The sequence below is a fragment of the Vicugna pacos genome, chromosome 4, assembly GCF_048564905.1.
Source record: "Vicugna pacos chromosome 4, VicPac4, whole genome shotgun sequence".
NCBI classification, from domain to species: domain Eukaryota; kingdom Metazoa; phylum Chordata; class Mammalia; order Artiodactyla; family Camelidae; genus Vicugna; species Vicugna pacos.
In genome coordinates this window covers 36,032,898-36,048,333 of record NC_132990.1, presented here as the reverse complement: position 1 = coordinate 36,048,333, position 15,436 = coordinate 36,032,898, and the positions used below count along the sequence as shown (strand labels likewise).

At 38.8% G+C, this 15,436-nt stretch overlaps 1 protein-coding gene across 3 annotated transcripts in view; it reads left to right on the top strand.

The window, feature by feature from the left end:
• The window catches only part of DOCK8 (dedicator of cytokinesis 8), a 201,185-nt gene that overhangs the window by 52,019 nt on the left and 133,730 nt on the right, over positions 1-15,436 (top strand). For all 3 annotated transcript variants that reach the window (XM_072959507.1, XM_006217184.4, XM_072959506.1), the window contains 2 exons: positions 4,578-4,753; positions 7,497-7,568. In XM_072959507.1, the coding sequence (XP_072815608.1) occupies positions 4,626-4,753; positions 7,497-7,568 (200 nt within the window). In that variant the 5' untranslated portion in view covers positions 4,578-4,625. The remainder of the gene's footprint in view (positions 1-4,577; positions 4,754-7,496; positions 7,569-15,436) is intronic.

Below are 15,436 nucleotides of genomic sequence, written 5' to 3'. Positions count from 1 at the left end.
TACCAGTGTGCTATCTGCATACTATGTTGTGCTAAGAGCTACATAGATTAATTTTGAACTAACATGGTGCTGTAAGAATTTTTGATTTCAGAACAAATTGAATCCTACCTCATGTCTGGAGAACTAACCTTTGATGTGCGTTGGGGACAAGAAGAAACTCAAACTCCCTTTATTTAAAAAATGGATATTTGGCTGTGAATAATTTACGCTTTTAGAATATTTATAGTCTTTTGTGTATTTCTCATCTTCTATTGACCCGGTCTCTGAAAAAGTAGCTAGAAGGAAATACTGCACAAATCACTAGAGAAATGTTGAAAATTGTTTGAGGGCAGTGACTGTCCTCGACCCAGCACTGGATTGCTCAGGACCTCGGTTAGTATTTGTTGAATGAGTGAAAGAGGGCATGTTAGTCCAGGCTCGGCTGGAGCAGTGGAACCCGTGGGAGATGCATCTGCAGTATATATATTAAGGAATTGATTACAGGGAACTGGCTTACCCGCTGGTGGTGGCTGGCTAAGCAAGCTTCAAGTCCTCAGGGCAGTCAGGAAGGCAAGATCACAGCAAGCTGTAACTCCACGGGCACAAGCTGAAACTTTGGAGCCCTGAACTTCCACCCGCTTTGCAAACGCATCTAACCTGCCTGCTTAAGTCAGGCCACCCAAGCTAATCTCCCTTTTGATTACTTATAGTCAACTGAAATTAGGGACTTTAATTACATTGGGAATATCCCTTCACAGCAGCACCTAGATTAGTGTTTGCATCAGTAGGCGTGTGTATGCTACAGAGTAGCTGCAGCCTCCCTTCTGTCCTCCAGTTCTGGCAAGAGGAAACCCTTGTAGCCCACCACGTCTGGAAGAATGCTAAGGGAATTCAGGGGAATGTGGTTCCACCAAGCCAAGCTGACACATTACAAAACCATCACAATCAAAGCCTGATATAGGATGATTTGCAGTCTTAAGTGTTTTTTGGTTTTTGTGGGGGGGGGGTTTGCTTTTAAAATGGGGTTTTTTGCTTGTTTTTATTTTGATTATTGAGGGTTTTTTCTTATATTATTTTAATAAATGATAGACATGATGAGATAATTCATTATATAAGATGGCCTTGAAATTACTTTGGTTCATACCATTTAAACTAGCCTTGAGTTTACACTGACTAGGAGGCCACATATAGCTCAATAGCTGAGAAAATAAAAACAGTAAATTTTCATGTTTGTCTTTTAGGCTCCCGAAAGCTCAAGCCCTGCCCTAGGGACTGTCCTTACCCACCCTTTCCCAAACTTCAGCCCCTAACAAAATATGATCTCACTGTAACTCTCTTCAGTATTTATTTTCTCTCTTTGGTTCTCACTAATAGGCATCATGCGTGTGTATGTGTGTATGTGTTTATTGCTTCGTAATAAAACCTCCTCTTGAGATTAAAACTTCAGATAGTTTAGATAACAGAAATCTTTTCTGGTCCCTGGTTATTATTTGATAGGCAAGAGGAACAACTTGCTCGGAGGCCTAGTTGGCAGTAATTGAAATCTCCACCCAGTTGTCAACAGCAGGACTAGTTTACATCACATTTGGAATGAAGTGTCCTCCTTTGTTAGTTTCAGCATACAAAGGGTAGGGGAAACTAGTTATTAATTACCAGCTTGTGTGTGATGCTATCATAATACTCAATAATTCTATCATTATGGTTTATTTTTATAGTCTATTCAGCCCTGAAATAGATTCAGACCTTAAGAGTTTATGACTTTATGGTCAACTGTGTATATTGCATTTGGCCCATTGCCACACAGTTAGTGCTCAGTGATGATACTGATCTTTTTCATAGCTGCCCCTCCAAAGGTAGCATCATTTTACGTGTGAAAAGGTGGCCAATTCACCAACTCATGGTTGACTCAAGATCCATGGAAAGACATGTGAGAGTAGCTGCCTTCTTCTGTACTCTTCTGTATCCCTAAGGTCCAACCCAGTGACTTGCATTTAACAGATGTTCAGCAAATAATTTCTGAATGAGGGAGTTGGCTGTCCTTTCCCTTTGGCTATCGGGCAACCTGTTGGGTAGGTAACAGGTGCCATTACAGCCAGGTTTTTTTTTTTAATCAATTTTAGGACATGATAAGGATAATACTTTGGCTGGACCTAAATTTTTTTCTCTCTGATGACTTCACACAAATGCCATTTCTCTGTGGAAGCCTCTTCTTACTAATTATTAATGCTAGTGTCACATTCCTTCAAACTGCTTCAGTATGATTTTTCAGTATATATTTTCAATGCCTCTGCTTGAATAATTGATGTTCTTCGTGACAAATTTATATTTATTATTACTTTAATTAATAACTTTGCTGTTATTACTTTGAGTAGCCAATCTCATAAGAAGTTCAGAGTAGAACTTGTAGATATTGGTAAATAGGTTTTTTCTTTATTCTCTTCTAAACACATTTAACCTTGTGTTTTAATTATTTCTGAATATCCAGATTCCCTGAAAAGCCTACAAGAGAAAATAAAATTAGAGTAGTTAAGAACATGAGCCTGCCTAGGTTTGAATTCCATTTGGGCTACTTCCCAGCTATTGTAACCATGAGGAAATTATTAAGTCTCTAGCCTTCAATGTCCTCATTTATAAAATGAGAATAATAAAAGTGTGTGCCTCATAGAGTTCTAGTGAGGGTTAAATGAGTTAATGTATATAATGACTTAGCACAACTTCTTGGCATATAAGTACTCGACAATTATTAGTTCAAAGGTATAAACTTTACAGGAATAAGATTGAGTATGCAGACAATGCAGTTTCTTCGTTTTGAGTTGAAGTCATTTCAGTCCTCACCTCTGAATTCTCTGTGCTACACTGTGATAAGGCGTGGGAAAGTCCACCTTCTCCTTTGCGGTTGGTCTTCTGTAAGTCTGCAGTAGATTTTTTTGTTCTATGTGTAGAGTGGATGATGCCTGTGCTTCCCTCTGGCAGAAATCAAATGTCCTTTTGCAAACTCTGTCCCCACCTGGCTCCTACACTGGCTGATCTCTGGCTTTCTGGGCCCCTGCTGGTCCCAGTTGCTTTGTTTTGAGATGCCCTCTGTAAGAACTACGGTCCCTGTAGGAACACAGGGAAACTTCCCTGTCCTCAGTCACACCACGCTGGAGCCTTGGGGAACTAGGGGAATGCCTTTGCTCTCTGCTACTGAGGGATGTACTGTTGCCTTCTCTTCTGCTCCCTTTGGCCCTGCGGGCATAGGGAATTATGTGAGCCAGCCGCTTCGAGAATCTCAGCCGAGGAAGGTGTCTGTTTGCTCAGTTCTCAGCTTTGTCCTCACTCCTTCGCACGTCACTCATGTCTCCACCAGCACCAGGACACTAAAGTGGGAGGAGACAGGGCAAGCCACACTTACATGTGCTGATTTTATTGCCTCCTCCATGCATGTTGTTCCTCCTCTTCCACCTGGAGCCCTTACTTTGAGTCTGGTGTATGGTTTCAGGGTGATGAAAAACCGGTTTTGTCAGCACTTTCTTTGGATTTGTCCTTGTTTCATAACAAGGCAGTACAAGTCAAGAATCCGAGGTGTTTGTTGGGCTGATGACTCCAAGTTGTCTGTCATAAATGAACACCATAGAGTTGCTATTATTATTATTGTTGTTGTTGTTATTATTATTATTACTACTGCTACTACTACCACTACTACTATACATGTCAACTTGGTCTAAGTGATTCTTTTATTCCCTTAAGGCAGTGGTTCCCTAAATCTAAATGGATTTCACAAGCTAGAAAAAATATTTGTCAATATTGCAAATTTTTTCTCTTATCAACTAAAGAAAATTACTTTTTAAGTTACCATCTATTTCTATCATTTCTTTTATCCCCTCCCTCAACTATGGGGGGATATAATTGAAGAGCAAAAAAAAGGAATCCTTTTAGACCAAGTACATTAAGCCTTATGAAAACTCAGCCCATTACCCTTAGTTTGCTCATTTAGCTGCAGTCAGTGAAAATTTCTTCCCAACTGGCCCCAGTAAGCCCAGCAGCATTTGGAAATCACTGCCTGGGAGTGTCTCAGCCACCAAGTCTGGTTCACTGCGGGCTGTGATTATGAATGCAGTACTTTCAAGAATCAATGTATGGGGTAACTCAGGCCAAAGAAAACACCGTACCTAAATCCTCAGACAGAAGGACTGTTGAGTTTGCCTGAATTTCTAGAAAATTGCCTGTAATTCACTGTTTCACTGTATTTGGGTAAACATGGCCTCAGAGAGCTTTTGCAAGAGAAATTATAAAAATGCAGCAAAGGCCTGTGATCTCATTTTGGATCTCCTCAGGAATCCTCATCAAAATGCAATTAAGCAGAGAAAAATTCTGCCTTGGGGTGTGATTTTAATTACTCATCATGTTCTGGCTTGACTTTCCATGCTGCGGTTCTTTAACTTTCCATATCGCTGCTTCTGTGTGTGACAGCTCCTCTAAAGGCAGCCCCCCTCAGTTGTTCGGGAAGAGTCAAGCGCTTTGGAGAGGAGAGGGAGGGCTGGTAACACATCTTCTCTCGCCTTGGTGCTCTTACTCCAAAACCGTGTGGCAACCTCCTTTTTCTCTCCCTGCCCCAGCCTCAGTTTTATGATCCAGTGGAGCCAGTGGACTTTGAAGGACTTCTGATGACACACCTGAACAGCCTGGATGTGGAGCTTGCCCAGGAGTTGGGGGACTTCACCGAAGACGACTTGGACGTGGTCTTCACATCAAAGGAATGTCGAACTTTGCAGCCTTCTCTGCCGGAGGAAGGGTAAATGGCATTCTTAAACTGTGGATGGGAATGTGACTGTCTTGACTGTTCTCGGTAAGAAGGGAGATGCCCTAATTCTGGACGTCTCTTGCAAGTAACATTATTCAGATCTATCAAGATATGCAGGATGACTCCTGTGGTACTGTCACCCCCATATAGATAATTTTTTAACTGGTTTGAGCAGAGGCTCTGAAAAGCCACGTGGGAACTAAGCCTGCTGAAGGGCTGCAGTAGACAAAATGAACTGCTTAAGAAGAGGTAAAGAGGGCGGGCTCTGGAGCCGGACTGCCTGCAGGTCAATTTGGTGACCGTGGGTGAGTCATGTGACCTCAGGAAGCCTCAGTTCCTCCATTTGTAAAAATGCTCTTAATAATCATTGCAATGCCCCCATTCAGAAGTATTTTATTTGTTTCTATAGATGAGATTGGATTAAGTGACAAATGTAGGTTCAATCCACATTTCTTGAGCATCTACTATGTGCTGAGTACTAGGATAAAAAGATGAACGAGGCAAAGTTCCTTCATTTGGAGACAGTTTTATCAAGTGGGAAAACAATGAGGGAGAGCCCTGTAGTGGGAATATGGGCAGAGCTGTTTAGGGCTGTTTCTATAGCAGGTTAATCGATGTGTTTACAGGTGTGGTATCAAATGATGGTATTATGTTTAGATGAAACTCCTGTTATTTCCATAGTGTAAAAAGCAATGTCTCTTTGGAGGTTTCAGATGAACTTTCATTTGTATTCATTTTCGAAAGCAAATTAAGATTCACATCCTCCTGGACATTTTCAAACTTTTGCTCTTCCCCATAAAGCCCTGGAAAGGAGATCATGAAACACAGCCCTTGCCCTCATTACTTGGGATATTCCAGTTCCCTTTTGGATTTTATTTCATCACAGTTAAGAAGGTTGGATGACAGGGATACAGTATTTTTATGACCCTTTGCTCCTTGTTTATTTTTACTGAAGTATAGTCAGTTACAATGCATCAATTTCTGGTGTAACAATGTGCTCCTCGTTTAGAAAGTTCTCATTCACATAGGACAGCGGACCATACACTCAGCTCTAACATTCTGAAGATACTCACTTCCCAGAAAACAAAATCACGGTGATCCTTGGGGAACATTTTTCCCTGTTGTCAGTCCATTTATTCAGATGTGACTTTTAATAGGTAACACCTATTATTGTTACCTTTGGTAGAGAATGATTTAATTTTATTTTTTGTGTAAAATTTATGGTTAATTATCTTCATATGATATCAGAATCTTGGGAAAACCTGTTTAAAATACTTACATTTAGAGGTAGGAGAATTTTTAGTTTTTTGAAAATTGATAGAAGTGGTAACTTTTTTCTTAGCATCAATTTTTGAGTAGAATATTGCCTTGCCACGAGAATCTATAACTAATATGTTATCTGTCTGATGGCTTTAAAACAACCTCTAATCATGGCCCAAAAGTCTTGTGTATACTTAAAGCCCAGGAAAGTATCATCATCATCAGAGTAAACAACAGCTGACTCCTGCTGAACCTCTGTGCCTCTTCAAGAACTTCATGTTGGACTGTCATGGTGTAGTGGGTATAAGCCTGCACTTATAGGGAGTGCCTCGGGCCAAGTCTATGCTCTCACACTTGCTGAGTGACTTTGAGCAAGATTCTTTTTTATCTCCTTCCTCGGCAAAATGAGAATAATAATAGTGCCTTCTCTATGGAGCTGACAGCTCACTAAATTAATACCTGTAAAGTAATTGCGTCAGTGCCTAGCGCAGAATGAACGGCGCCTAAATGTGAATTATCACAGGTAGGTTTTATTATCTGCCAGATGTTATTCTAAGCCCTTTTCGCACAATGGCTTACTTCTTCAGCTCAGCTCTCCAAAGGAGAGCACTATTCCTCTCTGCACTTAAGGTGAGGAAACTGAGGCCCAGAAGGAATGAGTGACTGGCCCAAAATCATGTAACTAATTAGGAAGGGGGCCAGGATTTGGGTAGTCAGGGCCCAGGACCACATGTCTGACTTCTACAGTATTCCAGCTAAAACTAACAGCCAGCCCACGAGGTAGGTACTGTTCTTACTCGCTTTACAAACCATAAAATTAAAACTTACAGTATTTAGACCAATTTATCTGTAATACTAACATATTTGGGGGGGGAAGCAAAAACAAACAAACCAAAAAAAAAAACCCACCTTTGCTACTGTGGGGAATTAGTGATTTCTAAATTCCAGATGAAGCACTTGAAGAGTATCTCATGACACAAACTATGCAGGTGGACAAAAACCGCCCAGATTAATAATCACCAACCAAAGCCAGGGCCTGTCAGCTCCTTAAAGCACTACTCCTCTTCATGGCTTTCAAAAAGGAAAACACGCATGTCCTAACAAGGTTACACATGGGCAGAAAATATGCCCAGATTACGCCTGTCAGAGATTGGCATTTCTACATACTGTTTTGTATGCGATTATAGCTAGTTCTGCCTGTCTTGTGTTGGAATGCCTTCCGGGATAGGTACAGTCTAACACAATTCTCTGTCATAAAGAAACCCACATGCCAACATGTTTGTCTCATCAAAGGGAAAACGTTATCGCCTCAGGAATACTTCAGACACTTGAAAGCAGTGGGTAAGAGCACCCTTCACGTTCGCGGTTGACAGGGATTTGAAATCCTGCTGCTCTCCTTGGTTGTGATAAAGCGGAATGCTTTGTTGTCTTTACCTGGTAGTAACATGTGTTATTTCATTTTCCACCTCATTAGGGTTGAACTAGACCCTCACGTCAGGGACTGCGTTCAGACCTATATTCGGGAGTGGCTAATTGTGAACCGGAAGTAAGTTCATTTTTTTCCCTCTTTCTCTATATATGTATTTATTTTACATTGTTAGTTTTTATCACTTATATTTTTAATTAATAAACTTTTTTAGAGCAGTTTAGGTTTATAGGAAAATTGACTAGAAAGAAGTATTGAGAATTCTTATACACCACCCACCGCACAATCTCCCCTATTATTAACATGTTGGGGTTTTTTGGGTTTTTTGTCCCTAGTGACCATGAATATTGATTTGGGGAATTACAAATAAATTTTACCAAGCTGGCAGATTGACAAATGCAAAATCCGTGAATGATGAGGATTGACTATATTTTGTATTACTCTCCTGCTCAAACAGCTCCCTACTGCCTGCCGTATCAATATAAACATCATTTCTTGCCTTTCAAGGGTCTTAATAATCTGGCCTAGTCTGTATACTAACACTTCTTTCCCTCAACTCCTGGAGCCACTCCCTGTCTCCGGGCCTGCCTCTCTTCCTCACTGTTGCGCCATGGCACCAGCTCAGTCCTCTCTCCACACCTTTGTTCTTGCTGTTTCCCCTCTGGGCGTGCACTCCCTTCTTTCATCCCTCTGCCAAATCCTACATATGGATAAAAGGTTAGAGCAAATTTCTTTTTCCTTTGTGTAGCTTTGTCTGACTAATTTATCCTTCCTTGGATGAGTCTTAGTAAGTGTGGAACCTTGGGTACAATTAATGAGCTGATATTGATACATTATTATTTACTGAAGCCCGTAGTTTACAGTAGGACTTATTTTGTGTGTTGTACATGCTATGGCTTTGACAAATGTATTATGACATTTATCTGCCACCAGAGTGTCGTACAGAATAGTTTTCATGGTCTTGAAAATCCCCTCTGCACTACCTTGTCGTCCTTCCCTGGCAACCACTTAATGTTTTCACTGTCTCCGTAGTTTTGCCTTGTTCCTCCATATCTTTTTGTGGCTTGATAGCTCGTTTCTTTTTTCACTGAAAAATATTCCACTGCATAGATTTGCTATAGTTTGTTTCATTTATCCATTTATTCATCCATTCACCTATCAAAATGAGATAGTTACATTTTAAGCACAAAAAATAGAGCCCTTTTGTTTGGTTTCCATTCTGATGCATTTCCAAGGGGGTGGAATGGGGGTGGAATTAATGAATGAAATTTAGTCACATTTAAATTTGTGACCAAGAAATAAATTACTAGCTTGCCTTCTAGTCAAAAAGGCCTTTCTCTCCTGGTTTAATTAAATGTTCTATAACATTGTCCTGAGCTTTTTGTCTGCATACTAATGACCTGGACAGTATTTTTTAATGAGAAACATCTACACACCCTGAAATTCTCAACCTGTATGTATGTACATGTTGGGGAGCCAGCTGGGGAGTGTCTGCGATGAGAGGCACACCCCATTAGAGAAACAGCAGAGGATCTGTGATGATGCATAAGTAGTTTGAAATTCTAGTGTCCTTACCTGTCCTGTACTCCAGTAAGAATGACTGTTCTATGGGATAAATGATGAAAGACTTTGGAGACTGGGTTTTATCCAGCTCCTGTAAGTGTGCCATTGAATTTGTGCTGATGTTTTTGGAGTAATGTCATGCGTACCGTTTTCAATAGAAAGCTTGTACAAAGTAATTAAGAGAAAGTTAAATGCTAATCCATCATCTGTTCTAATTCGAATGGAAAACCAAGTTTGCCAGGAAGTCAAATAAGATTATGCTTTGCTAGTAATAAATAAAAGAATTCAGAACAAGTTGTTCTCAGGCTTTTAAGTATTATAGTTAGAGATACTTTCTGGATACGAAAGTTCTAAAAAAATCTGAGAAGGGACAATAAATAGAAAGGTCCATTTTACTACATTTGGTTTTTACTTTCTATTTGGACACTGCACTTTTTCATTCCTCCTGGCAATTCCCATTGGAATGTTTTTCTCTATCTTTAACAAACTTATAAGAAAAAAGAATTCTTTTTAGAATACTCGTAAAAATTTCAGAGATTATAGGGAAACAAAAAGAGAAAACACAAATCACTCAATTTCACTACAGACAGCTAACCACCATTAACATTTGATGTATTGCATTTGAATCATGTTTCTTTGAATATATATTTGTATAAAAAATTAAATGAGATTATACTACTATTTTGCAGCATGCTTTTTCAATCTTCACAGTGAGTGATAATTATCCCTCTTTGCTATTAAATATTTTTCCTCAATGCAGTTTTTAGTGGTTACATAATATATTTCACAAAAATTCAGTTTTAATGTGTAGATGATCTCATATTTGTCAGTGTTATACCCAAATGTCACAATATTCTTGTGTATAGTTATGATTTTTTTTTCCTTTGGAATAAATTCCTACACAAGGGATATCTGTGTCTAAGGGTATACACAAACTTAAGGATTTGGAAATAATGTATCAGAAAGATTATTAACAATATATGCAGTGAATCCTCAAGAATATTGGGTGTTATCTTTGAATAAATTTCCAGTTTTATTTGTAAAGAGGCCATCTTTTGTTTGCATTTTGATTATTTAGATTGGGCATTTTTTTCCCGTATAATTGTTGTCCTTTGGTAAATTTTCCTTGGTGCTCTGCTTATTCATTGAATTTGTGCATCTATGTTAATGTATTTGTCTGGTCTTAATTACCTTTAGGCCTACTTTTATTTGGTAAGATATTAACCCATTGTTTATCATATAATACAAATTCTTTATTTGGTATACTCTTTGTCTTTTAAATTTGTTTATAATTTTTTAACATTCAGAATTATTTATGTAGTAAAATTTATATTGACAATTTTCCTTATGATTTATATTTTTGCTGTCATACTTAAAATTTAATTTAAAAACCTAGTGTTATTAACTAAGAATTTTGGATTAAAATGTTAATCTAGACGGTTAGGCACTTTGATCATTCCTTCTGTTCCCTTATGTTCCCTTACATGTCTCCTTTTGTGTTTATCTCTTCTATAGGAACAGTGATTGTTCATTTATTTATTCTCTGCAACTCTGTGTTTTTTTATTTTCACAAAATAAAGCAATGTCTGTTTTAACTTCATTTTTGGGCAACATACTAAGGATGAGGATTGCCATTGGCCCCGTTATCTGGATGCTTGGGTAATGGACCAGTTTGTTTTCCAAAAATAAGCTAATGGATAGGTAGATGTGTGCAACTTTGAAACTCATTGTCAGTTTCTGGCAAGCTTTGACAAATGCTTTAATAAGGAAGCTCCTTTTTCTATCCCACTGTTTGGTACTCTGACTCTGAACATGAAGGCTACAATTCAGAGCACATACCCCTCCCAGAGATCATTCTGCCCTCTTGTGAAATATCCATAATATTTCATTTGTGGGGAGAAGCCAGTACACTATTGCCAAATGTCCTTCATCCCCCAACCCTACATACATTTTTCAGCTCAGTTTGTTTTCTACAAGTTGTTTCTGCATCGTTGTAGAACGATGGTAGAAAGAGAAAAGCAAAGAAGGTAATGGTTCAGTGGTTCATGTGAGTGAAACCAGGTGGAACCTGTAATAGGCTTCACAGATGAGCCATTACAGTGAAGAAGGGAAATTCAGATTTCTGAATGTTACAGGCATTGACTGCGCAGGGGCTGGCAGGAAGGAAAGTACTAAGTGTCTTCTACTGAGTCCCCTTTGGGGAGAGAGTTTGGTGCCTCCTCTTTCCAGCTCCATCTGATCCACAGAGATTCTGTGTAGACTTTGACATGAAATTATCTGTTTTGGTGAGTTTCCGTTTTTTCTGTGTCTTCATAGGCCCAGGAGTCGGAAGAAGACATAACAGTGGTTGCTGACTCATTGTTAATTAGTGATTCATTAGCTCTCCTTTGAATTTGTTATTTTATGTGTCAAATAATGTATGCTGTTTTGAAAGAAATCAAATAATACAGGAGTGTATTAAGTACAAAGCTAGCTTCTTGCCACACTATTCACTTGCTCCCTGCCCTTCTCTTCAAACCACTGTTTTTTAAAAACTATTTTTTAGATTTATTTTTCACTGCAGTAACACTGGTTTATAACATTATATGTTTCATGTCTCCAACATTATATTTCTACTTCTATGTACCCTACAGCATGCTCTCCACCAAAATTTAGTTTCCATCCATCACCATACAGTTGATCCCCTTTACCTGTGTAGTCTTCCTTCTGCCCCTTCCCCTCTGGTAACCCCTACTCTGTTCTCTGTTTATCTATTTTTTTGTTTCTGTTTTGTTTTTTCCAACCCACTCATAATGGCATGGAGTTCACTGTGTAGCCTTCCAGATCTCTTCATGTCTTCATAAATATATATATATGAATATTTATATTTTACATGAATATTCATGTATCCAAAGCACATATGTGCAAATACATATTATATATATATATATACACATAATATAATTTTTAATAGTATCTTTGGCATCTTTCCGTACCAGAGACCTATCACTTTCTTTCAAAATGCTGCCTAGCATTTCAGGTGTGAAGGAGTATACTATAAATTATTGACTTCTGTTCTGTTGAAGGACACTGCAGTTGTCTTGATTTTTCACAATATAAATGAGACCTCTGTGAACATGTATGCACATTTGCCCCTACACATGGGTGAGTATTTCTGGAGGTAGAAAAGGTACCAGTGCACATGATACATTCTGATAAGTATTGCCATATTCTTCTCCAGAAAAGTTGTAATAATTCACTCCATTACCAGCAGGGTATGAAACTGCCCTTTCTCCCCATATCCTTGCCAATGCTGGATATTACTGATTAAAATAAAATTTAAATTCCTCCAGTCTTATTCTAGTTACCATTTTAAACTAGAAGCTATTATACCTACTTTCATAATATTGTTTTCTCTTGCTGAGTTGTCTTGCCTTACCTGTCCTAAAATCCCAGTTAAATATATACCTACCATACAACCTGAAGTCCTACCCCTAGGTTTTACCCAACGAAAACAAAAACCTGTGTTCACATAAAAATCTGTATGCAAATATTTATAGCAGTTTTATTTGTAATTTCCAAAAACTAGAAACCACCCAAATTGCACTCAATGGAATTAATGGATACACAAATTCTGATACATCCATGAAATGGAGTACTACTCAGCAACAAATTGGAACAAATTACTAATACATGCAGTAACATAGATGAATGAGTTACACTCTGAATAAGGAAATGAGACTAAATAATATAAGATTTCAAGAGAAATATTCAGAATAATTTCTGCTTTGGGATTCTGAAGGCCAGCAAAATAACAAAATTTAAAATATAATATATATAAAGCAATAATTACATAAATCATATTATTCACAAAAGTCAGTTAACAAAAATGTATTTGGGGAGACCTTTTCAAACACTTCCTCAGAAGAAATAACTATTTTAAATGTTTATGAAAATGATTTTAGTTCCAGTTGCTCTTCATGTGCAAAGGGTAGTAGTAAAAAAGGAGTAGATCCATGTGTGACCAAACTTTATTTATATTACAATATTTATTTTCTGTTTTCTAACAGATCTTCGAGAGAGCCTCACATGGGATTTCACAAACCTACCAGCTTCTCTTAAGTTATTCTCACCAATATAAATGTAGTCAGCAGTATCTATATGTGTGCTGGAGGGTCAGCTTTGCTAGTGTACAGAATCACTTTGGGGGGCTCTCACTAGGGATTCAAATGAAAAGCTTCATGTGATCTAAGTAGTGGCAAATACGGGCAAATATTAAGTTGCTTCTTAAGATTACAGTACTCTAAATGACAACACACTGAATTAGTGAATGGTTTTCCTGAAAAATACAATATTAAGAGGGAACATTCCCAAAGGAAAGCACTAACATTAATTAATTCTAAGAAGGAAAGAAAACCGTGAATTCAAATTCAAATTTCACACTTGCCCTTTACCTTTCTAAGGATGTTTACACTCCAGAGGGTTTTGATGTCATGGGTTCAATGTCACATATATCTTCATAAGGAAACCTGCTTGGGCCACAGAAATAAAAATCAGGAGGCAACTTAGCTTATGTGTGTGGTAGCCTTGGAGACCAGAACTATGCCAGCTTTAGTTTTTGGTCTTGTTTCATAAAATGCATTTATTTCCAAGAGTGTTTTATTTACAAGTGAATCCCCCCCCCGATACACACATAAACATGTACACGCACACACACGCACACACCCACAGTTACAGCCATGTGCCTGCCTCCATCATCCTCAAGTCACTTCTCTCTTTAAGATTTTAAGATAAAAAGTTCATACACTATACGTGAAAGAAATCCAAACAGATTTCCTTATTAAAAGAAGTTCAAATCTTGGAGAAATGAAATTTATTTGGCTTTTGTTCTTTTGCTATTTTTCGTGCACACAGACGCTTTCCTTTTTGTCCTCGGTTTTATTAGAATGTTTTCTGGAATCCTTTACGTGGACCCCAAAGACACTAACAAATGGGCATTTTTTTTTTAAACTGAGTTACAGAATAGTGTTAAAAGTTCATTTCACAATATGTATTCTCTAACCCTATGTGTGTGCCAGCCCTCAGGCTTTGGGGGGTGGAAAGCATCAAGACTAAATGTAGTCCACGGCTGGGGATTTGAAACCAGAGCAAAGTGTGCTCCTCTTCCTCATTCTGGATTTAGCCTCTACTTCCCCATTTTAAACTCTCAGCAAAGCTCTCCGTGGCAGCAAGGGTAAAGTTGGCTGGAGAGGACAAGACAAGGGTTGGCAAGCATGTCAAGATGACTCATTTCAAAAGAGCCAGCCACAGAAGGCAGAAACCACCACGGGGTAGGCGGTGAGACTGCTGGCTAGGTACCACCACCTACCAGAGTCCCAGCCTCATTACCCCACCCAGGCATCTGAACCAAATAAAGCCATGTTCCTGTTGAGCCTATTTGCAGACAAGAGAGAGATGGGGAAGTAGCCAAGTAGTAGAAAGACTCTTAACATGAAATAAGCACAACCTATTACTTCTCAACAGAACTGTTACTTTTCTTTGAAGACTATTATGACACATTTGGGGACAATCCAAAGAACAAACATATTTTGGGAGCATTCTCTTTAGCGGCAGTATGGTGGAGTAGACAGAATCTGGACTGTAGAATCCAGGACTTGGATTTAGGTGCTGGCTCCTTATGTAATGGCTGTGAGACCCTGGGCAAGAGACTTAATCTCTCTGAGCCACAGTTTCCTCAAGTGTGAAATGAGGGGAAATGTTGGTCATTCTGAAGGCTTGTTGGGAGGATTGAAAAACAATACATGTTCCTCTTCTTCTTTTTCCTCTTCTTCCCATACCCTTTCCTCTTTCTTTTCCCTTCCTTCTTGTATGATTTGGTGTAAAAATCATGAGAACAAGGTAACCATCTATGCCTCAGGGTGAAGAGGGCTGAGGAGGACCAGAATGAGATGAAGGCCAGACACGGAGAGGAGGGCACACATTTAGAAGGGCTGCCTGGCACAGAGAATCACATTCTGCATGGTGTGAGGAGAGTAACTGAGCCCAGCGAGGAAGGCAGGAATGGTCAGTAGCTGTTGGGGATGCATAAAAACGACGTAAGGGCCAGCTGAAGGGACTCACACTGGTCAGATCGGGGACGGCTGGAGCACCAACATAAATAATAGAAATGGATTAAAATATGTTGAATTAAAATGTGTCGAATAGGAAACTGACTCCGTTTTGATACAAATAAACTGAAAGCTGGATGAGGAATGAGGCATTTACAATAATCAAAACCAAGTGAAGGGACTTTCTTAAAAAAAATGACTGGCCTGTAATCTCAAGGTCATGAAAGTCAAAGAAACACTGAGAAATTGTTTCAGGGTAAATAAGACTAAAGGCATGTGACATCTAAATGCAATGCAAGACTTTCGACTAGATCCTTTTGCTCTAAAGGGCATTTTTGA